Genomic DNA, 25000 nt, shown 5'->3' on the forward strand with positions numbered 1-25000 from the left:
GAACTGTAATGGGGATATAATGTAATGAAATGAGTTTTCCATATTACCACACCAAAACTGAGAAGCACATTGGAGTGTTTGGTGCAAAATGAGAATGTATTGTTTTGTTTTGTTCTTTAAAATGTCACAAATTGTGTTATCTGTATAATGAAGGCGTATAACGAGGATTCTCTTAAGAATCCTGCCCTGTGTGTGTTTGTGTGTGTGTGTGTGTGTGTGTGTGTGTGTGTGTGTGTGTGTGTGTGTGTGTGTGTGTGTGTGTGTGTGTGTGTGATTTGTAATTAAAATAATATGCTCATAATTATAGGAGACTGAAGGGCGTCAATGTTTACAGGCTATAACAGCCTTCTTAGATTAGTATGAGGGGTTATGCTTATATTAATAATATATAAAATAAACAAAGCAAAATATAAATTATCTAAATGTAAAGGGAGAGAGAGAGAGAGAGAGAGAGAGAGAGAGAGAGAGAGAGAGAGAGAGAGAGAGTTTGTGTGTTTGAGAGAAAGAGAGAGAGGGAGAGAGAGAGAGAGTGTGTGTGGGTGTGGGTGTGTTTGTATGTGAGAGAGAGAGAAAGAGAGAGAGAGAGAGAGAGAGAGAGAGAGAGAGAGAGAGAGAGAGAGAGAGAGAGAGTGAGAGAGAGAGTTTGTGTGTTTGAGAGTAAAAGAGAGGGAGAGAGAGTGTGTGTGTGTGAGAGAGAGAGAGAGAGAGAGAGAAAGAGGGAGAGAGAGAGTGTGTGTGTGAGAGAGAGAGAGAGAGAGAGAGAGAGAGAGAGAGGGGGGGGGGGAAAGAGAGAAAGTGACAGAGATAGGGTGGAGATCTTTCTTATCTCAGCCTGTCCACACTCATTCTCTAATTTTGTGTCTGGAAAAGGTCGATCCCTCCATCATCCATCATCACTGAGCAGCTGAGCTAACACATCTCCACAGTAACAGTGCAAGTGTAATGGCAGACACTGGCTACTCAGGATGTGTGATGTTAAACGTGGCATTAGGAGAGAATTAGGGATAAGGAGAACCTCAAGGCTGAATTTATAGATCTTTTTACAGTACACTGTTATCTCTGGATCGTCTGAGAGCTCTGGTGTTTTTGTTGTTTTGCTTTTTGACATCAGTGAGAGTGCATTAGCATTGCAATGCTGTAAGCATTCAGATCCAGAGAATACAGGGTATTGCCATGTAAATTGTGTGCTTGTGCACGCGTGTGTGTTACGATGTTCGAAGTGTATGTTTTAGCGTTGACTCCAGTTGAAGCAAGAGGTGATGGAAAGAAGTGAGGAAAATGGATAAGGAGGTGTGTACAGAGTTGTGGAATAAAAGTTCTGGTTTTTCAAAAATTCTCTTCTTCTACTGGAAGAGAGACATTCTGGTGTCAGGTCCTCCAAAGACCTTTTAAAAGAACAGACAAAAAAAGACATTAAAAAGGATGTGGTAGCCTAGTAGTTAAGGTGTTGGTCTGTCAATTGAAAGGTTGTGAGTTTGAATCCCAGGTCCACCAAGCTGCCACTGCTGGGCAACTGAGAAAGCCCCTTAACCCTCAATTGCTCAGTAATATGAGATGAAAGTCGCTCTGGATAAGTGCATCTTCTTAATGCTGTAAATGTAAAGAAATTACACTCCAGCATGTCTGCTTGCCCTCCTACAACAGACTGAGGCTTGAAACTACAGAGAATAAAAAAGGTGTCGGATTAAACACTGACCCAGGAATGGAGCCCGTATCATCATAAATGTAAAAGATCTGTTTATTGTCTTTTTCAAAATCAATAGCATTTTTCTACAAATTATTTAACATTGGAGTTTGGAGTCTGTAGAATGAATATTTTGTTGGCGGAAGAGGATATCAGTGAATCCTGGTGTGGAATATCAAAACAAAAAAAAACAACAAATAAAAAAACGTTTGCCAGACATCTGTGAATTGAGTGAGCTTGCTGTATTGCTTTGTTTGTCCAATTCATCCTCCTGGGTCTTTCTTTTCTCATAGAGTGTTTGTCTTTCTGTCCGAAGCTAAGCTGAAATGGTTTGTTGCTTAGGTCACCTTAATAAACTGAGGCAGATGGTTCCCCCAGGGACACACACAATATTATTGCCTATCTCTTTGCCTTTCTATCTCACTGTATCTGTCTCATCCTCTCTCTGTCTCACTTTACATCCTTTTCCCCATTAAGTCTTATCTCGCTATAAAATGGCAAAGGCTTGACTTCCTTTATGAATGTTTACCAGTAGATAGATGAATACAGATATGCTTAAATATTAAAGTATTAAAAAATATACAAAAAAAAAAGTTTTTTGGTTGGTTAACAGGTTTAACATTTTATACAATTAATGTTCAGTCAACTCATGAATTATTAGAGTCTCTTGACTCCCAAGTGGTGACATGGCGATTAAACATACACCAACATTTAAATAAACTTCTTTCTACTCTAGTATATCTAAGTTTATACCAAGCCGAGCAGCACAGATGCAGTGGCGATGGATGAATATGGCTGGCGGTGTTTTGGTAATCAACTGTAAGATCCGTGGATTAATCTGGGCAGCAGAGAGCTGCTCACACACCACTGCTTTTAATTCAACACTTGCCATTTCAAAAACCCATCAATGCTGGAAAAGTCATAAAGAATAGTGTGAAGCTCAGTAAGGGAAAAAGAATCTGCTCGTAGTGTCTGTGGGAATGTGTGTGTTTAGCATCATCTCTAAGAGTGCTGCACAGTCTGTTATCTGAAATAGTGTGGCAAACAACAATAATACTCTATTTCACACTGGCCTCAGCATTTTTTTTCCATGGGCTTAGCTGTTTCAAGAAATGCTGATTTCTTCAGAACCATGGACAGCGACTAGACTGAGTATGCAGATGACTTCAGCTAAATTTGTGGTTAAATTCCAAGCGGAATTATGGGGAATGGAAGCTTGGTGGTTAAATTGTTGGACTACTGATCTGAACCAAGCTGCCACTCCTGGCCCCTGAGCAAGGCCCTTATTAACCCTCAATTGCTCAGCTGCATAAGTGAGATACATTTAAATCGCCCTGGATAAGGGCGAAATTGTAAATGGTTATTCAGAAGGACTGGAATTTGTATTGGGAGTTGTTGTTCTCTTTGGGGTTTGTTGATAGTTGTTGTGGTTGTGGCATCAGGTCGAGACTTTAGGTAGGTACATCAAGACGGGGATTCTGTTGTATGCAAGACAAACACTGTATAAGCAGTAGTGTTTTTTACTGTCCTTTGGCCAAAATCCAATGGTAACACATATTAGCTGAAGGTCATACTAAAAAAAAATCCACATTCCTTTACAGCATTCATTTATTCATTTGTTTATTTGTTATGGTTGTGGTGGTTTAAATTTGGTCACTAGATTTTAGTAGAAATAGATGTTTTAAATATACGGACACCTGACACCTGACCTGTTCTTGTTGAAAGTCCCATTCCAGATGTAAAAGTTTGTTCCTCGTAGGACAGTGCAGAAACCAAACCTCAACAGAACAGCTGGTCACCGAAATACACTAAAGGAAACCTCCTTGAGGGGACACCAAGTGTTTTCACAAGGTTGTAATTACCTGCTAATGAAGCATGCTTACCCAGGATGATGCAGATAGTACAGCACTGACACATGTGGCTGCCATTCCTGGAAGCCAGCCAGGGACTCTGGGTATCTCCTCTGAGGGGTTTTGATTAGTTCGTTTGCAGTCGAGTTGCGCTACCAGTTAAGGAGTCAGTGGCAGTGGAGTGAGCGACTTCATTAGAGAGAGAGGGAGAGAGAGAGAAAGAGAGGGAAAGAGGGAGACAGAAGAAAAGATTGCTTCCACTAATTAAAGAACTGACAACTTTGATTTTCCAACGTTGCCTGTTCTCTCTGGCTCTGGGAGTGAAAAAGAAAGAAGGAGAGACGGATAGAGTATAATAGAGGTTAAAGGACAGTCAACACTGCAGTCATTAGAGGAAATAATGAAATAAATCTCTCTTTATATAGACACAGATCATTAAATATTTGACATATCATCAGAATATGGACCAGAAAATAGAACTGCAAATAAAATTAAAATAAAAGTGTGAATTTAACTGCTGTGTTTCTAACTGGTTGGGGCAAGATGGAGAAAATCAGAAGTACTGTAATAGTGTTGACAATGGCTAGATAAATCGTTTAATGTAGTGAATATAGTTAATATAGTGAACTATGAAGGCCGTTTAAAAAAAAATTGACAAATTGAGGCGGTGGATTTACTGAATTTTTTTCAGTTCAGTTCAATTTATTTGTATAGCACTTTTAACAATTGACATTGTCTCAAAGCAACTTTACAGAAGTATAGAAACATACAATAAAAAAATGTAAGTTAAGGAAAACCTCACTGAGGGAAGGAAGCTTGAGAGAAACCAGACTCCTCATCCTCATTTGGGTGACACCTCAAAAGAAGGTAAATAATGTAAATGTAAATAATTTCCTTTCTACAACAGTTTGTATCTGAGTGGAATTAAGCAACCAAGAGGTACTGATAGTTTAGACTAATTTCTGAGCTCATTATAGACTTAACACTATTTAATTTGTTCCTGCCAAAGTTTTCAAATGTTCACAGACGAAGAGCCAAAGCACAAAGGTGTCCAAAGTAACGACAGTTCAAAGATGGTGTGAAAGTTTGTTAGATTGTGGAATACACTGTGTACTATCTTGTGTGTGTGTGTGTGTGTGTGTGTGTGTGTGTGTGTGTGTGTGTGTGTGTGTGTGTGTGTGTGTGTGTGTGTGAGACACTTATTAAGTTATACTTTTTGTTTCCTTGACAGCTATATGCCTTATTTAACCAGTTTTGATGTGGTAAAACTCAATCGATATTTCATAACAAATACAACTTTGATGAGCTTCACAGCAGTAAAAAAATCTGCGATTCCTTTGAGGTTAAATTATCAAAGCTCAATTAAATGTGTTTTCTAATCTTTTCACACAAAGCAGAAAATATCTTCCTTTTACTGAAAGTATGAAAATGTTCAACATGCTATATATCCATAAACCTGCATTGTGTATTGTTTATAATTACTGCATTGTTGTATTTTATTTAAAGTGAGCATTACGAATGTGTTTAGCTTTATACAATGAGCCTTTCCTGTAACTATGAACCAGTAAACAATGAATTTCTAAATTCTTCATAAATATATTTAACTCATTACCTCATAACTAAACCACTATTTTAAAAACACATAGTAACTAAAGCTTTGTTAATTTCCTAACCAAGAACAAAAAAAAAATACATTTAACCAAAGGAAGCATAACACTAAAGCTGATTTAAAGTTAATTAACCTGCTAAACTCCTGTTTATTTCTAACCTCTGACCTCTAACTCTTTGACCTATGAACATTGAGACTGTAAGATGCTGAATTTGTTTTTTTGTTTTGTTTTGTTTCTTTTCTCTTTTTCTTTTTCTTTTGTTGCTTTGTTTTTGTTTTCTCCAAATTCTCTAAAGGAAACTTTGATAATGAGCGCCTGGCTATTGCCAGACAAAGAATCCCATACAGACTTGGTCGGGTAGTAGACGAGTGGCTACTCGACAAAGGTAATAAACTCCATTAATCCCACTTAATGAGCTAATCGTCTAATTGACTTAACCACATCTCTGAAAGAGGGGCAGACCCATCGCTGCTTGCTGTAATTCCCAGGCATTTGGCGACAAACTGACAACAGAAGGGCCAAAATGAGAGAATTAATGAACTACTCAGTTTGTTAATGTGTACTATTAACAATGGTAATTAATCAGCCTCTTTTAAACAAGTGTTAAATGAGTGCTAAACCTATTTAATTGAGGATCGTGATAGATTTCAGTGCAATATTTTAGATTTTTGTCTCCGAATAAACCAAAAAAAATCGAAAGAAATTTTTAATTGTGTTCGATTTACATAACATACAAGTACAAGTTTACAAGTAATATATATATATACATGGACACTGCACGTGTTCCAAAAAAAGTGTCTTTTGCACATGGGACTGCACCTCTTCGGAGTATTAACCATACCAATAACAAGCACATAACATCCCTCTAACCTCCCAGTAACAGCCAGCATACAACCCTTCCCCTTTTACTCTACATCCCAGTGTACATGGCTGTTGTGAACTCTTCTCATTCTTGTTAATTCTAACAGCGTTAATCTAGTTCTGATCTTGTTTGCATAAAAAAAAATGATCCCGGTTTGAAGCCTTATATAAGCGTCTTTAAAAGTTAAAGGGACTGAAGTTTAATGTTTTGCCCTCTTCAAATTGATTCAACTTTAACCCTTTGAGTGCCGGACACCCCACTATGCACTTGCGCTATTGTTGGTGATGCCGTAGGTGGTTAATTTCTATATAAAAAATAAAAAAATTAAAAAAGTGTGAAAATACCTTCCCTTTCTCTTCAAAAAAAAAAAGAGGCAAAAGCAGTAGCAGTATTCAGCCAGCATTGAGTTATTATAAATCGTGTCCTATTATAGATATTTAAAAAAAAACACAGGCATGTTAGATTTGTCATTTTTACATAATGAGAAACAAAGTCTATTTTTTGAGTCGAGTGTAAAGCTCCAAGCAATCATCCCGATGCTATTAATTATTAAGCACCAATTCAGGCATGAAATTGTAAACCACATTAATTTGTTTGAAATGCTGAATTAGAGATATCTAAGATGTCACACTGAAGCATTTGTCATCTTAATGGAACGACCTAATTATATTTTATTCCCCTCGTCCTAGCCGAGCAAAACGTTCCGAAAGATATCTAAATTATCCACCATGTAAAGTCTTTCAGACTCCTCCATAATTACTCCTCCAAGTAAAAGATACCGAGGCGGTGAAGCGCATGTTGCTTAGAAATCATTAGCAAGAAGGATTTGTTTTGTAGACACACTGGGATATTTGGATATTTATCTGTGCCTATAGTAGGCCTGAGTGTATACGATTATTTTAATCTGCGCATGAATAGGTCAATTAGTGTTGATGATATTAGTTCAACAAGAGTAGGAGGTGTAAATGTGAGAAAGGGAGGGGGTTGTTAATTCATTTCTTTCTTTCAACTCAAAGGGTTAAAGCCACAAGCCAGAGTCATAACCAGAACAATTCAGAAAGAAGAAAGACAGATTTTAGAGGACAGGCAGAATTTAACCACCTAACAGCAAATCGAATCCAACCTCGATCTAAACTCTGAGAGCTGCCCGTCCTTTCCTCCGGTCGTCAAACCCATCCGGGTTTTATGATTTTTACATTTCAGCAGACAAAGCTCTCAGTCATAAACCGATTTCTAAACGCACATAACCTTTGAAAAAAATTGGATAAATATATTTATAACCGTAATTGTATCCAAGAGCTTCCTAAACGCACCACTAACCAGATATTAACCATTTTAAACCAAAATTAACTAGTCATGTAGCACCATGAAACACCACCACACCACCACCACCACCCTGGTTTTACCTCCATAACAAACTCAGAGGGTTAAAACCTGACACGGTTTGTAGAAAAGCTGCACATTTATACATCATAATCTGACTTCTAACCATCGGATGATTCAAGGTTTTACGAGATTTTTGTAAAAATGAGGTCCCTTTAACGTTTATTGTAACGTGACCACAATGACGTTTGAGACGTATATCCGTGAGACTCGTGAAAATTGATGTTTATAGCAAATGTGGTGCAATGTGATATCGTGTGCATGAAAGAATCTTCACCCTGTGTATTGGTTCAAATGAAATATTGAATGTGTTTGTTTGTTTTTTTTCTTGTTGTTGCTGTTGATCAGTCTCTCACACTGTCCGGTCTCTCTGAAATTACGATCTCTAATCTCCCACCTCAGCTGTCGATGGGAATTTGTTCACTTATGACTTTTATATTTAGCGAAAGCAGCAAATTAGCCGATCCAGAGAAATGATGGTACTAAAAAAGAAGAATTTTCATCTCAACAGTAAAAAAAATGTGTTTATTTTGTTTGTTTGTTTTTTGCTCAGAGAGTTTTGATGTGTGTTGGATTTTTTCCTTCGTCTCTGATAGATATCTCCAGTATCAATGCCGACATTGAGTTAGATGAGAGAGAACATGTAGGACATGTTTCAGAGAGGGAGCTATAAATCCAAAACGGAGGCAGTTATAGAAGCTCGATGAAGTGGAAAAAAGTTCCTAAACTTTGGAACGGCTCGGTTCCAGTGAAACCCACTCGGTCGTGTTGTCTCATTTTTTAAACCCGCTCTCCTCCGTTCCCTCATCCATCCCTTTGTTCCATATCCATATTATGTTTTATCTCTGATCCCAACGTCCTTCGGTTTTTTCGCTTCCTCTCCTTTTATCTCTCCCTGTCTCTCTAATCCTCTCCTATTTGTCTCCCACATTCCCTACTTTTCACCACTTCTACTCTTTTAGATTTAAATATTTGGTTGAGGAAACAATTTTACCAAAGCTTTGCTGAATTCTTACATTTTATTGGTCAGAGATGTTAATTTTTCCATACCTACAGCACTGACAACTGAAATCACAGGTATATTAGTGTCCCTTCACAAAAAAAAAACACACACACACAATCATACAATTATCCAAGATATTTAAAAAAAAAAATTACTTTAAAAAATATGATATTTTAATTTTATACATATTTTTTTAATTGCCTCAGATGTTCCACAGGTTTAGGCCAAGACGTGTCAGGAAGCATGAATATAGCTATCGTATACAATGGTAGGATATAAAATAAGAATGCTATTTCACCAATTCAATTAGAATATTCCTCAAAGAAGACTTAAAATTCAGGAGGTTGCATCAGAAATTTTGTAGAAAAAAAATCTAATATTACAAAAAAAAATGAAATTCTGTTACATTATTTTAATGGCTAATAAAATGTATAGCTAATAATAATAATCAAAATAATCAAGGACTATTAATACAATTCATTATTAATAAAGCTTGTTTTCTGCCATGTTTTTAAACTGAGAGCTTCCCGTTTTGTTTCGTAGCATCTATTTTCTTTCGTTCACTTTATTTACTAAAAGAGAATGTTTCCAGCTGTAATAAAATAACTGATCATATGAACTTGTTTCACACACGTTTCCCAACGTTACTAACTATAGACGGATAGTATAATTCTTTAAGAAATAAAACATTTGAAAATGCCATGGTACAAATTCTACGAAACATGCGTTTTCTGGAAACTAATCAACGAACACGGCTTCCTTAAGAGTCGTGTGTGTATGTATATATATATATACAAAAACAGAGTGAAAAGAAAGAAAAGCCTTGCTAATCCTGCTTACTGGAAGAGAAATAAAGCAGCATGACGTTACAGATAAACTTAAAAAATTTGTCTTTCTTTTTATGTTTCACTGAAGTAAAAGTCCCCCCTCTGGTACAGAACGAAGGCTTCTTCTGAGAGGCTTATAACTGTTGGTTCAGAAGTTTGCCGTTTTGTATGCAAAACGCATTTTTCGCAGTCTAACATTTCTGATTAAGCTCATGAACAGCTGTAATTATGAGCATGATTTATCTGGTGTGTGGAGCAGAGTATAAGAGGGGAATCTTCGGCACAGGATTACGAGCAACTGTTTATAAGTATGCTTTACGGTTACCTGGGCATCCAATATTCGCTTCTTTATTAATGCAATTCAAAATACAAGGTAGCAAACATGAAATAAAAGTCTTTTTTATCCTAATCTAGAAAACCAGACTTTTTTTGTTTGTTTGTTTATTTGTTTTTGTTTGTTTGTTCCATCGTTACTTAGGAAGAGAATATTTATCTAAACTCCCAAAGATTTCTTCTATACAGTAGGTTTTGGGCGAACATGCAAACACGATCAAAGATATCATGAAAGTAGTTTTTATTAAGTACTATTACCACTACGATACTAATAATATTGCTCCACAGAGCTAACTGCGCTTTTCATTTGTTCCCCGAAAAATAAATAAAAATAAAAAGATATTTGACGATTCTGATGCTCATGGCCAGATGTGTGCAAAATGCATCACATGCTCTGGAGTTGGTTATTTTTATATAATCCTCTCTTAATATGTAAGTAGTTAAATGGATGTTTGTATGGCGCGATGAAAAATTATACTAAGAAGTTGTCTGCAGGACTAGAAGGTGCTTGTGACTAGAAATTGTTGTTACCAGAGAATGGTGTTGTAAAATATTAGAGGGCCAGATGGAGCTGGAGACGAAACAACTTAGTAAGAGTAAGATTATTCTGATCATGGCGTTTTCTCTTCTTCAGATGTCTGTTTAAATCATACTTATTAAATCTCAATGTTACAAATGATCGATGCTCTTCCTCTCCCATGCTGCATAAGGCACGTTGGGTCCTGTTGCGCTTAAATTCTCACATAGATACACTGCCATTTTGCATCTATGTGAGAATTTAAGCTTTGAATAGAAAAGGCAAAGGAAAGCCTTTCATCTTTCCTTGACATTTTAAGATCTGCAAACGATCCATGTTCCCTTTGTGTGGTTTCGTGTACTGTATAAAGCTCATGTTTTGAAAGCTCATGTTAAAAGTCTGACACCACATGAAACACTAAAGAGTTTTGAAACGAGATACACCAGACCTCTTAGCTTCATGCAAAGCTAAAGAAGCAAACATCAAACACCAGTTTATACCAGTTAGTAAAAGGGAAATTGTGCACGTTTTGACCATTCATTCTTTTCGAACCGAGAGAATGGGAACAAAAATGGAGGCAGTCAGTGGGACCAATGATTCAATTTAGATTCTAGTTACGTTAATTACTAATGAAAAACCCTCACACTTGATTCAGTGTTGTGCAACATTGTCTAAAACTTACAGCACGGCAGACGCCTACAGAACAGCGTCAACTCACTGCTTTCTGCTTGATTGCTGATGGCTTTATTTCTATGCTATCTTTTTTTGTTAACATTTTGCATTGCTCTCTCTCTCTGAGAGAGAGAGAGAGAGAAGAGAGAGAGGAGAGAGAAGGGAGAGGTGAAAAGAGAGATGGGGCGAGAGAGAGAGAAGAGAGCGGGGGAGAGAAGGGAGAGAGAAAGCGAGAGAAAGATAGGGAAGGAGAGAGAGAGAGGGAGAGAGGGAAGAGAGTAGGAGAGAGAGAGTAGAGATGCGAGAAGAGACGGAGAGAGAAAAAAAAAAAGGAGGTGGAGAGAGAAAAGAGCGAGAGAAAGGAAAAGAGAGAGAGAGAAATATGATGGGAAAGAGAGAGTGAGAGAGAAGAGGGAAGAGAGGGAGCGAACAAAGAAATAAAAAAAGAGAGAGAAAAAAGAAAAAAAAGAAAAATTAAACTGAGAGATAGAAAAAGGAAAGCGAAAAGAGAAAGAGAGAGAGAGAGAGAGAGCAGAGAAGAGAGAGAGAGAGAGAGAGAGAGGAGAGAGGAGAGATAAAAAAGGAAAAAAGAAAAGGAGGGGAGAGAGAAAAAGATAACATGAATCCTATATATAGATGGAGAGAGGGGGAAGAGGAGAGAGGGGTAAGAGAGGGAGAGAAAAGGAAGAGAACAAAGAGAGAAGAAAAAGATAAAATAAGAGTAAGAGAGAGAGAGCAAAAAAGGAAAAGAGAAAGGAACGAGAGAGGAGAGAAAGAGAGAGAGAGCGGGAAGGAGAGATCTCTGTCCTCTCTGTCTCTCCCCCTCTCCCCCTCTCTATCTCCCCCCTCTCTATCTCTCCCCCTTCCATCTCCCTCTCTCTCTCTCTCTCTCTCTCTCTCTCTCTCTCTCTCTCGCTCTCTCTCTCTCTCTCCCTCTCTCTGATGAATTTCGGTCCCTGCTGAGGAACCATAGTATGCAATTTGCTTGTCGACTGTTGCCCTGGTAGGACAAACACCAACACTGCTGTGATCTTGGGGAAATATTCTCTACATCCAAGGAGCTCACGCAGTCCACCCTCGCCAGTCCTTGAGTAAAACTTTAGCGTCCACTTTCTTTCTTTCTTTCTTACTCGTTTTCTTTCCTCGCCTCCAAACCTAACTTTCTCCTGTCAGGAGCAATTTTCCTCACGCCTTTCTTTCTCAAACGCTACTGATTCACAACGCTGGAAAATCGCCTACTTGTGCTGTTTGAAAAGCAGCAAAAAGAAAGTTCAGCACTTAATTACCAGTACACGTCTTTGTGCTGAGGAGATAACTGCCACCCACTTCCGTAATCAACTCTGGCAGCCTCACCCTTGCCAATGCAGGAGATGAGAAATACTTCGAGGATTGTCTATTTCTCTCTTATGACAACAAGACTCTGGTAGGAAAACATTCACACATATTTCTCTAAATAACACGACCCAATTTGTCACTTTTCAGTAGTCTACACTATATTAGGAATTACATGGACTAGTTTATTTATAGACTCAGTGGTTGTTGCTGAAATCAGGACCATTCCAGGAAGACCAATCATTTAAGCAATAAAAAAAAAGGCTCTGTTTTTGGACACAAGCTTCCTTGCTTCAGTCTCAGGTCCAGCCACCAACTAATTGATGCATTTTAAGGATTCATCATGCTAAAGATTTTATTTTTTCAATATAACCTGAAAATAATTGAAGCTAAAAATGTAGCTTTTTGTCAGTTGTGTATGGCTTTATACATCCCCTTTATTGTACAAATAAAGCCATGCATCCCCTTTATAGTACAAATAACTGACTGGATTTTGTCTTTTACTGGACCCCTTAATCGTATGATCAGACATCCCAAGTCAAGTCAAATCAAGAAGCTTTTATCGTCATTTCATCCGTATATAGCTGACGCGGTACACAGAAAGATGAACTAATGTTCCACCAGGTCCACGATGCTACATAAAACAACACAGGACTAAAGACTTAAAGACTAAAGACTTAAAGGAAGTCCATCGTGTGCAACCTAGTGCAAACAGATAATACAAAACACTACAGCACAAATACACACAATAACATTAACCGGTGTGCATTCTGTACATTATACACTACATTGTGCAGTAAGTATAGAAATCTGAAGAAAGACCGCTCTAGTAAACATATCTTCTTGCAAGGAAGTGACATATGGTGTTTTTAAAATTTTTTTTGAGTCTGACTCTTCATTTTTTTTACTCCATGTTCTTGATTTTGTAGTGCCTGTGTGGCAGTGGAACATTTCAGAATCACTAAACTAATAAAAGGCTGCCACTTTTATCCTGTTAAGAGAGAGACAGGGAGAAGGAAATACCTCCGAGTCATGTCCTTGGATTGTCTTTCAAGAGTATTTTAAAGAAAAGGCCTTTGCCACCAGTAGACCTTTTCATTTAAATTGGTATGAGCAGCCACTCACCTGGTGCACCTGGTGTATAATGATACCATCAGAGAACCTGTAATTTGCCACATTTGTACCTTGTCACCTGGGTTAATACCTACTTAACTCTGTTGGATTTCAGGAAATCCATGCAAACAGGCTAATGCACACATGTGCACGCAGCTCGCGTTCCTGTTAGTCCCGGAGGCTGACCTGCAAGCTGTGCATTACTCACTGAAGTATAGAAATGCTCTGCCCACACACACACACACACACACACACATACACACACAAACACACACTTCAATAACCTACGGCGTAATTACAGGCAGCATTTTAATGTGCTGCCACGTGCCAGAGGAGAGTTTATGAAAGTCTGTATGTTTTCTCACTGCAAATGATGTGTCAGACTATGGGAGAAAATAAAAATAAATAAATAAATATATAAATAAGTAAATAAATAAATAAAACAGAGCTCAAATTCTTGATAAAACTTGTGAAGATGCCTTAATATCTCATCTTCCTTGACATAAAACCACCATTCCTGTTATTTTGTACACATTACGTATATCGATGATCATTCCTAGCATTGTTCATGTCCTTCCTTTGTGCTATATTTCCCTTCCACTCATTTCCTTTTATCTTATGTTCTTATTCTGGTATTCTGGTTAAAAAATTTATAACGTTCACCTCCTCCTCTTCCTCCTTCTTATGTCTCATTCTGAAGAACCTCACCTGTGATCAGTGAATTAAATTCCTCAGCATGTGTAGAGTGAGACATATGTCTCACAGTTAGATGATTAACCCTCCTTCATCCATCACTCTGTCAGGACATGATCACATTGTTCCACTGTATCCTACACACACACACACACACACACACACACACACACACACACACACACACACACACACACACACACACACACACACACACACTCACTTCACTCCAAATTCATTTACAGTAGCAGTAGTAGTAGTAGTATCCTTGGAAAGTTGGGAATTGGCGTCATGCTGTGTCTCTGAATGGCTTTGAGGTTGTGAATTAAATTACAACCGGCACCATGTGAATTATTCCACTGAACGATACACCTGCTGGAAAACATTAAGAAGTAAATAATCTGCTCATAATCTCAAAAAAATCTTTAGTCATAATAATTATCTACTGTATATAATATAAATATTTCCGTAATTCATGTTAACTGAATTTATATATTATATATTCGTACAGAATTCTGGTCCTGAGAGGATAGAGCTGCCAGACTTTCAGTTCCTTAGTGAAGCAAAGAGACAAAGTTTTACAACAATAATTTGTACAGCATCTCTGTTGTTTTTATGACTTTAAGTGCAAGAAGCATAGATTTAGGAAAATATATCAATTCATCATCTTACACCTTTTTTGCAATGTAAGAACTGTTAAGAAAGTTATGTGTTGAGTCCAAAAAAAATTATATATAGGAACATTATATATATAGAGGAAAATAAACAAAAACGCACATGGCCAAAGTCCAGAGTCCTTTGAGACAATAGAAAAAGAAAAATACTTTGGCCATGTGCGTTTATATATATATATATATATATATATATATATATATATATATATATATATAGGCCTCAGCCTGGACGTTGGACGTGTGCATTTTTGTTTATGTTCCTCTATATATATAATGTTCCTATATATATATATATATATATATATATATATATATATATATATATATATATATATATATATATATATATATTGGACTCAACACATAACTTTCTTAACAGTTCTTACATTGTAAAAAGGGTGTAAGACGAATTGATATATTTTCCTAAATCTATGCTTGTTGCACCTAAAGTCATAAAAACAAAGAGATGCTGTACAAATTATTGTTGCTTCACTAAGGAACTGAAAGTCTGGCAGCTCTATCCTCTCAGGACCAGAATTCTGTACGAAGCCATGCAATACATTTTTGTTCTCCAACAAATCCCTTTGGAGATGTTGAGGTTCTAGGGCCTCTCATAGCTCTTTAGATACTCTACAGTATCTTTACTTAAACTTTCCTGTCCATCTTCCTGCTCACCTCTTCCATTTTTAGATGAGCCGAGTAAAACTGTGTATCCCTAATGGAGGTTTTAGTCCCGAGCCTCTTCAACTTCGACTTTGTAGATAAGATGCTCATACGGTATTTTATGAGCTACAAATTCTATGTAGCCCAACAAGCGAGTATCTCCGCAGATTGTTCTTTATTTTTAATACGATTCTATTGCACTCTCTAGTCCATTTATTCTTTTTTCTTTTTACTTTTTCTTTTTTTGCCTATTGCAGCAAGTCGGTCCAGCTGTTACACAAGGATTGAAATTAGCAATGCTGCTATTTTGTCATGCTAGGACCTTACTTTACTATAGTCATCCTCAAACCCATCTATGAAACTCGGTAGTCTGCCTAGAAGACATTTTCTTGCATTAATTCATGCCTCTAGAAAGCCGTCACTTCGTATTTGACCAGGTAACACCGAACAGATTAATGGCACACGGCTATTAGTGTATCCTACAGGCAACTGTTTATAATAAGTAATAGAAAAGGAGCAAATAGAATTAGTTAGAATGCAAAAAGCTTCCCATCCTGGAAATATTTTTATTGTCTACACACAACACACAGCTTTTTTCGATTAGCATATACAGTATACGCACTATATGGTCAAGCATTTATGGATACCTGACAATAATGCCCCATACTCTGGTCTTTACCAAGCCACAAACCTGGAAGAAAAAAAAAAATTCTTTTACTTTTTCTAAAAGTTTTTCTACTTTAATACACCTGAAGAATTAAAAGTGCTTCACCATCTGTCACAGTATTTTTTTTTTAGTCGAGTAGGAGCACCTATACCTTTGTAAAGAATTTGTATGCTTTTACCACCAACGCAAGTCCAGTGCATTTTTCACCTTTTTATTTTCCCTTTCCTGATATATTTCTCGACGTAGTTGCAAACTTTAAAAGGCAGCATTTTAACTGAAAAGGTAAACAGGTATCTGGACCGGAATCAGATTTTTACCTAAGGACTGATCTCAAAGTAAGTTCATTTGTTTGCTCGTTCTGAGCATGGAATAATTTCTGGAAATCTACCATTACAAATATGACTGTGTTTTTCTTCTTCTTTCTGTGACACATTGCCTGCAATATTTTTCTAATACTTCGACAGAACTCTTTAACTGTATAGGCACTCGGTCTCCTACTATGTAATATTGCTTACAGATTTTGGCCAACACAAGACTCTATCCAGGGTTCCTCGAGGGTTCCTTTGGAGTTTCAGCTTCCTAAAGATGGTTCTTTCCGATAGTCGTGTTGTGAGCTTCTACATAGAACTTATAAAGGACTTACAAAAGAACCCTTATAATTGCTTATGGGAAGCTGCTGATTTTCAAATCAAGGGACCTTCAAGGTTTCTGGACATGGTTATCATTGCTTCCCTTTGAAAGCGATTTAAGAGATTCATCTTTCCCTCAGTTATTGAGCTCTAAAGGGACAAACTAGAGGCCTTTATGGTGCTTTATGGAAATTAATTGTACCCAGGTCTAGCTGCAGTCATGCTGTCTTGGATATAAGCATCATGTTGATTTATCTCTTAGTTCTATGTCAAGCTCTGAACTTGCTCTAGTCAAGTCAAGTCAAGTCAAGTCAAGAAGCTTTTATTGTCATTTCAACCATATATAGCTGTTGCAGTACACAGTGAAATGAGACAACGTTTCTCCAGGATCATGGGGCTACATAAAACAAAGACAGGGCTAGGACTTAGTAAGTAGTCCTAGCCATATAAAGTGCAACTGTGCAACCTGGTGCAAACAGTGCAGGACAAGACAGACAAGACAGTGCAGGACAATACAAACAACACAGACAAGACAGTGCAGGATAAAAGGTTACAAGACAATACACAAATTACAAAAGACGACAGTAAACAAAAAACAGCACCGACTGACCAGGGTAAAGGATTCTAAAGGATTCTATTGCATTTATTGAAAATGTAGAAATTCATTCATTCATCTTAGATCTTCGATCTGGGATGGGATGTAAGTCCATCGCACCAATTTTTCACCTCTATGATCAATTTAGCGTCACCAATCCACCTACCGGAATGTTTTTGGGGCATGGGAGAAAACTGGTGCATTGATGCAAAGCATGTTATATGAGATACCTTATTCAGAGAGACCAGAAATGTGAGAGACAAACTCTGTGTGTGTGTGTACGTGTTGTTTGTGTATTCTCCTTTGCCAATATCAGCCAGATATAATGGACCATTTGTTTTCCTTTCAAAACCAGAGCTCCACCTTCAAGATCTTTTAGCATGCCTTTTCAGAAATGCTTACCGCGGTGAGAAATTAACTCATAGAAAGATCCGGTTCATAAGTCATCTGTGCCGGCGTCATTACGGTTTAAAGTCATCAGCAGCCCTCCTGGGGTTCAGGCAGATGGGCTGATCTGATAATGATCCGCTAATGCTAGTGTCAAGCTAATGGAATAGCTTAGTTTATTCTGTCACTCATACATGCACACTCTCACAAGAGCAGTGAAATCAATGTTGTGTTACACATACACACACTCAGATGCACACATGGACACTAAAATCGATGAACTGTGATTTGCACAAACAAGGCTATTAAGTACATAATAGGCTCAGTCAGCATTAACCGAATTAAAGACTGGACATCCGGAGTATTTTCTCCATTCTGAATTCTGAGGGGAGGCAAATTAGCGAAGGAAATAATCATATGAGCGGAGACATTTGCACAAATATCGGTTCTCAAATTGCTCACGTCCGTAAAAATGACATCCTGTGTGGCCACCCATCTCGTATCTCTCATTCCTGCAATTAACAGTAAATTCTATCTTTCTTTATCTCCTACTGATCTGTCCATCACTCACGCTGCAGGGGGACACCTCGTCAGAGGTCGTTCCCTCGCTCCCTCTGTCAGTTTTTGAGGTCTGAAAAAGACAGGAACAGAGTGCTGACATCGGCAAAGGAGACAATAGAGGAGAAACAAATCTCTCTTGTCTTGCTAATACACCTGAGGCTTGATAGGACAAGTATGTAGGTCGTTATAATTGCACGTCTAACCGCTGCCTTCGGTTGTGTCCGTGTCCAATCTGCCCTAAGTGTTACCAGGACAATCGAGAGAGATTTGAGGCTCTTTGCTGTATTAATCTATTTCATGGTGTGTGTTGTATAGAATGTCAAACTCAGACACCTTATTATTTTCTCTTTCTTAATTTCCTTCACTGTCTCTTCTATATTCAATCCTCCTTCTTTTCCTTTTTCATCCCACAATTTTCTCTTATCCCCCCCTTTCTTCCTCGCTCTTTCTTTCTTTCTTTCTTTCAACGTCCCAACAGGTCGGCAGTTGACGATCTTTAACAGCCAGGCGTTCATAAAAATCGGCGGTGGTGAAAAAGGCCGCAACTTCCAGGGTCAGATCTCGGGCCTGTACTACAACGGCCTGCAGGTCCTAAAGCTAGCGGCGGAGGGTGACCCGAACGTGCAAGTGCAGGGCAACCTGCGTCTGGTGGGCGAAGTGCCCTCGGTACTCACCACAGACACCACATCCACCACGCCGCTTGCAGACATGTCCACCACTATTATGGAGACCACAACCACCATGGCCACCACCACCACTCGCAAGCAGCGCTCACCCACCATGAGAGACACTGTCACACAGGTGAGAGTTAACAAAAACAAAAAAAAACAGAAAGAAAAACATTCAGCGCTACATGCTGAGCGATAAGGTGTAATTTTCCTCCTCTCTGGTCTTAAATTATTATTATTACAGTGGAGAAAAAAGATGGATTTCTGTTAGGTGCTAATATTAGATGAGGAGAAAGATGGTGAGAGTTAAATAAAGATGAGATGAGAAAGTGCACACAACACAGACTATAAACATACCGTCACGCCTTATCTGATCAAATATTCATCCGTCTTTATTAGTCGGTTTTAGATTTACCCCTCGTCGCTTTTTTTCTCGTCTGTGCCCTTTGCTAACGGCAGTGTGAAAAGCGCAAAGCTGTGCTATTGTCCAAATTGAATAAAGGCAGGAAGGAACACTTAATTATCCCAAAAGAGCATTAGAAAAAGTGTTCAAGTGTGAAGTGGCTATTAGCCTGTGACACACAAGTGTTCAGTCAACGGGACGAAGACGTAGCCATTGCCGGTCCCTTTTAATTCATTGTTATAGCTTTATGCCACGGTACAATACTACTCCCTTATTTTAGATCAGACAGAATGTTAAACATAGACAAACATAGACACATTGCCAACAAAACAATTCTGCTTCGAATTTATTATTTAATTCTAGCTCAAAGTGAAATTTTGAATGTAGAATGCTCCAGGCTGTATTTTATTTTATTTTATTTTATTTTTTTCTTCAAACGGTGCATAATGTCGAAGAAGCTAATTATTGATTATGCACTGAAACACACACACACAAAAAAAAACCCATAGAGAAGTAGCTAACATTAGTAATGTTGGGAAAACAATTAAGAGCTGAATTAATGGATCGTTGTTTGCATAATAAATAAGTCCACAGCGGCTAATTAATATAAACTAACGTCTTAATTGTCTTTTTGGTGGTTGATTAAAGAAATAATCCGTATGAAAAAAAAAAAAACGTTTTCTTTGACGGCGTATTATATTAAGCAGTCTGGAGAACAGGAGGATGTGATTGCATTGGAGCTATAAATACATCAAATGTACTCATGTTCCTCTCCTGCTTATATAAGACAACAGCGAACAGCTGTCATAGTGAGACCGAGAGGAAGGACTTCAATCATACCTGTCTTTATGGAAGAATAGAAGTGCAGAGATCGAGAGGCGTCACGTGTCTTTGATCTTGCCGTCTAACGCTTTGATGGTTCAAGAAAACATTGTTTGTACTCTTTGATGTTTTTTTTTTTCCTCTTGGACTCGGTCTCGTTTAGTCGAGCTCTACCGTCAATGCTGAAAAACAGGAAAAGGGTTTTCCTATGCGATGAAACTGATGAGAATAAAAACCACGTTTAAGGTTGTTGTTTTTTTCCTTTTCGGTTTGGCTATCGTTGGTCAATTTTTCACTGAAGTTTGGTGTGAATGTTTTGTAAGTCAAACCAGACTTACTGTAAAATCCCACCGAATTTAGAAAGTTTTCAGTCCATACCGCGTGTGTTGGTTGAAAACGCCACAAAGTCTATGTAGCCCAAGAAGCAAGTACCGCCGCATTTTTAATACAATTCTATTGCACTCTCTAGTCCATTTATTCTTTTCTCTGTCTCAACCTTTTCTTTTTTCTTTTTTTGCCTATTGCAGCATGTCGGTCCAGCTGTTACACAAGGATTGAGATTAGCAATGCTGCTGTTTTGTCATGCTAGGACCTTACTTTACTATAGTCATCCTCAAACCCATCTATGAAACTCGGTAGTCTGCCTAGAAGACATTTTCTTGCCCTAATTCATGCCTCTAGAAAGCCGTCACTTCGTATTTGACCAGGTAACACCGAACAGATTAATGGCACACGGCTATTAGTGTATCCTACAGGCAACTGTTTATAATAAGTAATAGAAAAGGAGCAAATAGAATTAGTTAGAATGCAACATGCTTCCCGTCCTGGAAATAATTTTGGCTATCGTTGGTCGATTTTCCACTGAAGTTTGGTGTGAATGTTTTGTAAGTCAAACCAGACTTACTGTAAAATCCCACCGAATTTAGAAAGTTTTCAGTCCATACCTGCGTGTGTTGGTTGAAAAAGCCGATCAGCCACAACTGACCTAAAACAATGACGACACAGCTGTAGATTTACATTTAGTGATACCTAGAAAACTCCATAACAGGCTAAGCTCACAGTGAGCTAAAAACAACACAATGACAAAATGGTGAAAAAGCTCCTAGGCATGCTTCCAATTATGTATCACAGCCAGTTGGCTAACAGACGCACACTAAACACTATTAACTTTCATAAGGAGCCATTGTTATGTCCTAATTAAACCATATTTGGCTTGATTTCTGGTTGTTTTTTGTTTTTTTTTGTTTGTTTTTTTTGGGAGTTATTTCATACGAAATGACAGATTTATGCAAAAAAATTATTAATACATTGACAGATTTTTGGGGGGAATGGTGGCTTAGTGGTTAGCAAGTTCGCCTCACACCTCCAGGGTTGGGGGTTCGATTCCCGCCTCCACCTTGTGTGTGTGGAGTTTGCATGTGCTCCCCGTGCCTCGGGGGTTTTCTTCGGGTACTCCGGTTTCCTCCCTCGGTCCAAAGACATGCATGGTAGGTTGATTGGCATCTCTGGAAAATTGTCCGTAGTGTGTGAGTGTGTGAGTGAATGAGAGTGTGTGTGTGTGCCCTGCGATGGGTTGGCACTCCGTCCAGGGTGTATCCTGCCTTGATGCCCGATGGCGCCTGAGATAGGAACAGGCTCCCCGTGACACGAGAAGGTCAGATAAGTGGTAGAAAATGAATAAATGAATGAATGACAGATTTATGCAAATCTCATCATCGATTATACAAGCAGTCAAGCAAAATTCACATTTAATGTGTCCTCTTCAGTGTATTTACACATTTACAGCATTTGGCAGACGCTGTTATCCAGAGCGACTTACATTTATCTCATTTATCTCATACAGCTGAGCAATTGAGGGTTAAGGGCCTTGCTCAGGGGCCCAAGAGGACAGTGTGGTGGCCCTAGGATTTGAACTCACGACCTTCCAAACAGTAGTCCAACACCTTAACCACTAAGCTAGCACGTCCCCGTATACACGATATACAATTTATTTTCTGAACAAATTAGAGTGTCAAGAACACCACATTTGTTGTATAGATCTTAATAAATGATGCCCATTGTACGGATTGTAAATCTGTCATGCTAGATAAATTGTGGTCACTTCTAATTTTTTTTCCATAGATCATTTTGGACAATGTACAAAAAAAAAAAAAATAGTGCAGTGCCATTTTTCTGTTTTATTCTTCACAAAAAAAAAGGACTGTAGTGTCTTCCACTTTCTACTTGTAACCACTTCTGTTGGGGGAAAGTATATATGAGCTACTCTGGATTATGTTCAGTGTAACTTAGTTCTTTATTAAAACAAAACAACAAGAAAAATAAAAGAACAGTACCTGATTGCCAGAAAGGCTACAAACCGATACTGTACATATAACAAGCCAAAAACAGAACAATGGCTATAACTATATAATTTTTTCTGTATGGATCCTACAAGGACTAGATATGAAAATAGCTCACACAATCAGGACCCTGAGCAGCTCAAATACAAAAAAGTGTCAGCGATTGAGAATGATGAGTTATCTAGCATGCCAAAAACATCACTAAGTAGACAGATATATGTTACTCCATTGAAGCTATTGAGGTCAACTCAGATCAGGCATTTCACAGATTTCCTAAGACAGGACTTCCACAATGTTTATGCTCCACTTTTAAAACTATACACTACTGTACAGTAGTCAGTTTTAGAAGCAGTCATACAAGCCCAAGCCCAAGCCATGACGTTATGGGGCAGTCGTGGCCTAATGTTTAGAGAGTCTGACTTGTAACCCGAAGGTTGTGGGTTCGAGTCTCGGGCCGGCCACAACTGAGGTGCCCTTGAGCAAGGCACCGAATCCCCACAACTGCTCCCCGGGCGGCGCAGCATAAATGGCTGCCCACTGCTCCGGGTTGTGTGTTTACGGTGTGTGTGTTCATTGCTGTGTGTGTGTGCGCACTTTAGATGAGTTAAATGCGGAGAACAAATTCTGAGTATGGGTCACCGTACTTAGCCGTATGTCACTTCACTTCACTGTACCTTCATCGTGCTTGTTCTAGATCACAAGCAGATCTGTTCTTTCTCCAAACTTTGACACGTTCTTGCAGTCTCCGACCGCACCGGTGAAACCCAGCGGTGTGTCCCAGGGTACAGACCACCGGTGAAACCCAGGGTACAGACCAAGAGTAAACATGTAGAGCCATCATCTGCTTAAACAATCAATTAAGTGGAGTATACCTGGGCAAGAACACAGTTCATCACATTTTCAGATGATTTTTAATTGCTTGGAAAAAAATTGGGATGGGTTCAAACAAAAGATGGCAATTTGTTTGATAAATCAAGATATTAATATCAGTACGCAAAAGCTTAAATTGTAATCTGGCATCTCATTCATCTTTCGAGCTGAATCCTATATCAAAAACAAAAGATTTGGATTTTCCGATACTTTCGGAAGGCACTAGAGCCTGAAAAGCAAAAAAAATCCGAAAAATTAAAAAATCCATGCATAAGTAATATGCTTTTATGAACAATGAAAGGTGTACACACACAGTGTAACATATTAAACTTGTTTAAAAAGCAAGAAGTGGCTCAAACAAGAGGGTTTCTATAGTTCGAGTTCAAATGAGTTCAATTTGAGAACATTTTCATAGAAGCTCTAAAAGCTTGTGACCATGTCGTTTGCAAATGAATCTGTAATGTCTGCATTTATTTTATCATTAAAGTCTAAATGCTGCTGGATTTATGCTTATAATACATTTCAAATGAGAGATCAAAATGCCAGCATCAATTATTGTATGGAAATGGTGGTGAAAAGCTACAGAACATCAGAATCAGACATGTTCTTCACCGGTGGATAAAATATGATGCTTCTTTAAGTGGTTAGCACATTTGCCTCACACCTCCCGGGTTGGGGGTTCGATTCCCGCCTCCGCCTTGTGTGTGTGGAGTTTGCATGTTCTCCTCGTGCCTCGGGGGTTTCCTCCGGTTTCCTTCCCCGGTTCAAAGACATGCATGGTAGGTTGATTGGCATCTCTGGAAAATTGTCCTTAGTGTGTGAGTGTGTGAGTGAATGAGAGTGTGTGTGTGCCCTGTGATGGGTTGGCACTCCGTCCAGGGTGTATCCTGCCTCGATGCCCGATGATGCCTGAGATAGGCACAGGCTCCCCGTGACCCGAGGTAGTTTGGATAAAAGCGGTAGAAAATGAATGAATGAATGAATGAATGAATGAATGAATGAATGAATGAATGAATGTTATTAAGTAAATTGAACAAAGGATTACTGGGAAAACAAATTAGAAAAGCGAGTAATGACGTTATCAGTCATTTCTATTGAAACATCATCATTTGTAATGGAACTTTAAAGATAAAATGAAATTAGTAATAAGTTCAAAAGGTGCTCACATATAAAGCAAAATACCCATCTTTAAAAAATATTATTCCCATCATAGAGTAATTATCCAAGAAATAAGTGAACTGCTTAATTATGAAGTATATTCAGAAAGAAAAACAGCAGCAAATGACGTTTTAAGACTATGTTTTATTGAAAGTTTGCTTGCATAATAACCTGATTAACTGGTTTAATACCAGGAGTCCATGATGCGCCTCATGCTCATGAACCTCATGCCACCGTAGTCCCTGAAGTTCCTGTACTCTCCAGGCCTGAAGTACCACATCCTGCCTCTGTAGTGGGGATTCTCATACATGAGCCAGTGGCCGTCCATCACGTGGCAGGACATGCAGCCGCTGGACCAGTGGTAGCGATCCATGAAGGAATCACAGTCATCCGTCGCCTCCATCATCTGACCCATGAAGTTGTCCCTCTCGTAGAGCCTCATTCTGTAGGATCCTCTGTACTGTTTGGGGAAGAGCACAAACACTGTCATTTTTGCCAAACACACCTACTGAGATATATTTATCATAAAAGGGATGTTATGTCTAATAGCGTACCATGGGGATCATGCGGCAGGACCTGATGCAGTTGTTGCCCCAGCCCCACATGCTCATGTAGTCAGCGTACTCGCCCCTCCTCATGAAATACTGGTTTCCCATGTAGTTGTTGCGGTCGTAGACCATCCAGC

The 25000-nt window shown here is 38.5% G+C and overlaps 2 protein-coding genes across 20 annotated transcripts in view; one reads left to right on the plus strand and one right to left on the minus strand.

The window, feature by feature from the left end:
* The window catches only part of nrxn2b (neurexin 2b), a 579761-nt gene that overhangs the window by 539106 nt on the left and 15655 nt on the right, over nucleotides 1-25000 (plus strand). For 12 of the 19 annotated variants that reach the window (XM_047816422.1, XM_047816432.1, XM_047816433.1 and 9 more), the window contains 2 exons: nucleotides 5440-5529; nucleotides 18534-18856. In XM_047816422.1, coding sequence (XP_047672378.1) covers nucleotides 5440-5529; nucleotides 18534-18856 — 413 coding nt within the window. The remainder of the gene's footprint in view (nucleotides 1-5439; nucleotides 5530-18533; nucleotides 18857-25000) is intronic. The other 7 variants (XM_047816428.1, XM_047816436.1, XM_047816429.1 and 4 more) reach the window with 1 other exon arrangement.
* LOC113635552 (gamma-crystallin M2-like) overlaps nucleotides 24492-25000 on the minus strand; it is a 1007-nt gene continuing 498 nt past the window's right edge. Inside the window, exons 1-2 of the mRNA XM_047816465.1 lie at nucleotides 24870-25000; nucleotides 24492-24775 (exon numbers count right to left, since the gene is read on the minus strand). The exon at nucleotides 24870-25000 is cut by the window's right edge and continues 498 nt beyond it. Coding sequence (XP_047672421.1) covers nucleotides 24500-24775; nucleotides 24870-25000 — 407 coding nt within the window. The 3' untranslated portion in view covers nucleotides 24492-24499. The remainder of the gene's footprint in view (nucleotides 24776-24869) is intronic.

This window comes from Tachysurus fulvidraco, chromosome 7 (assembly GCF_022655615.1).
Source record: "Tachysurus fulvidraco isolate hzauxx_2018 chromosome 7, HZAU_PFXX_2.0, whole genome shotgun sequence".
Classification (NCBI taxonomy): Eukaryota; Metazoa; Chordata; class Actinopteri; order Siluriformes; family Bagridae; genus Tachysurus; species Tachysurus fulvidraco.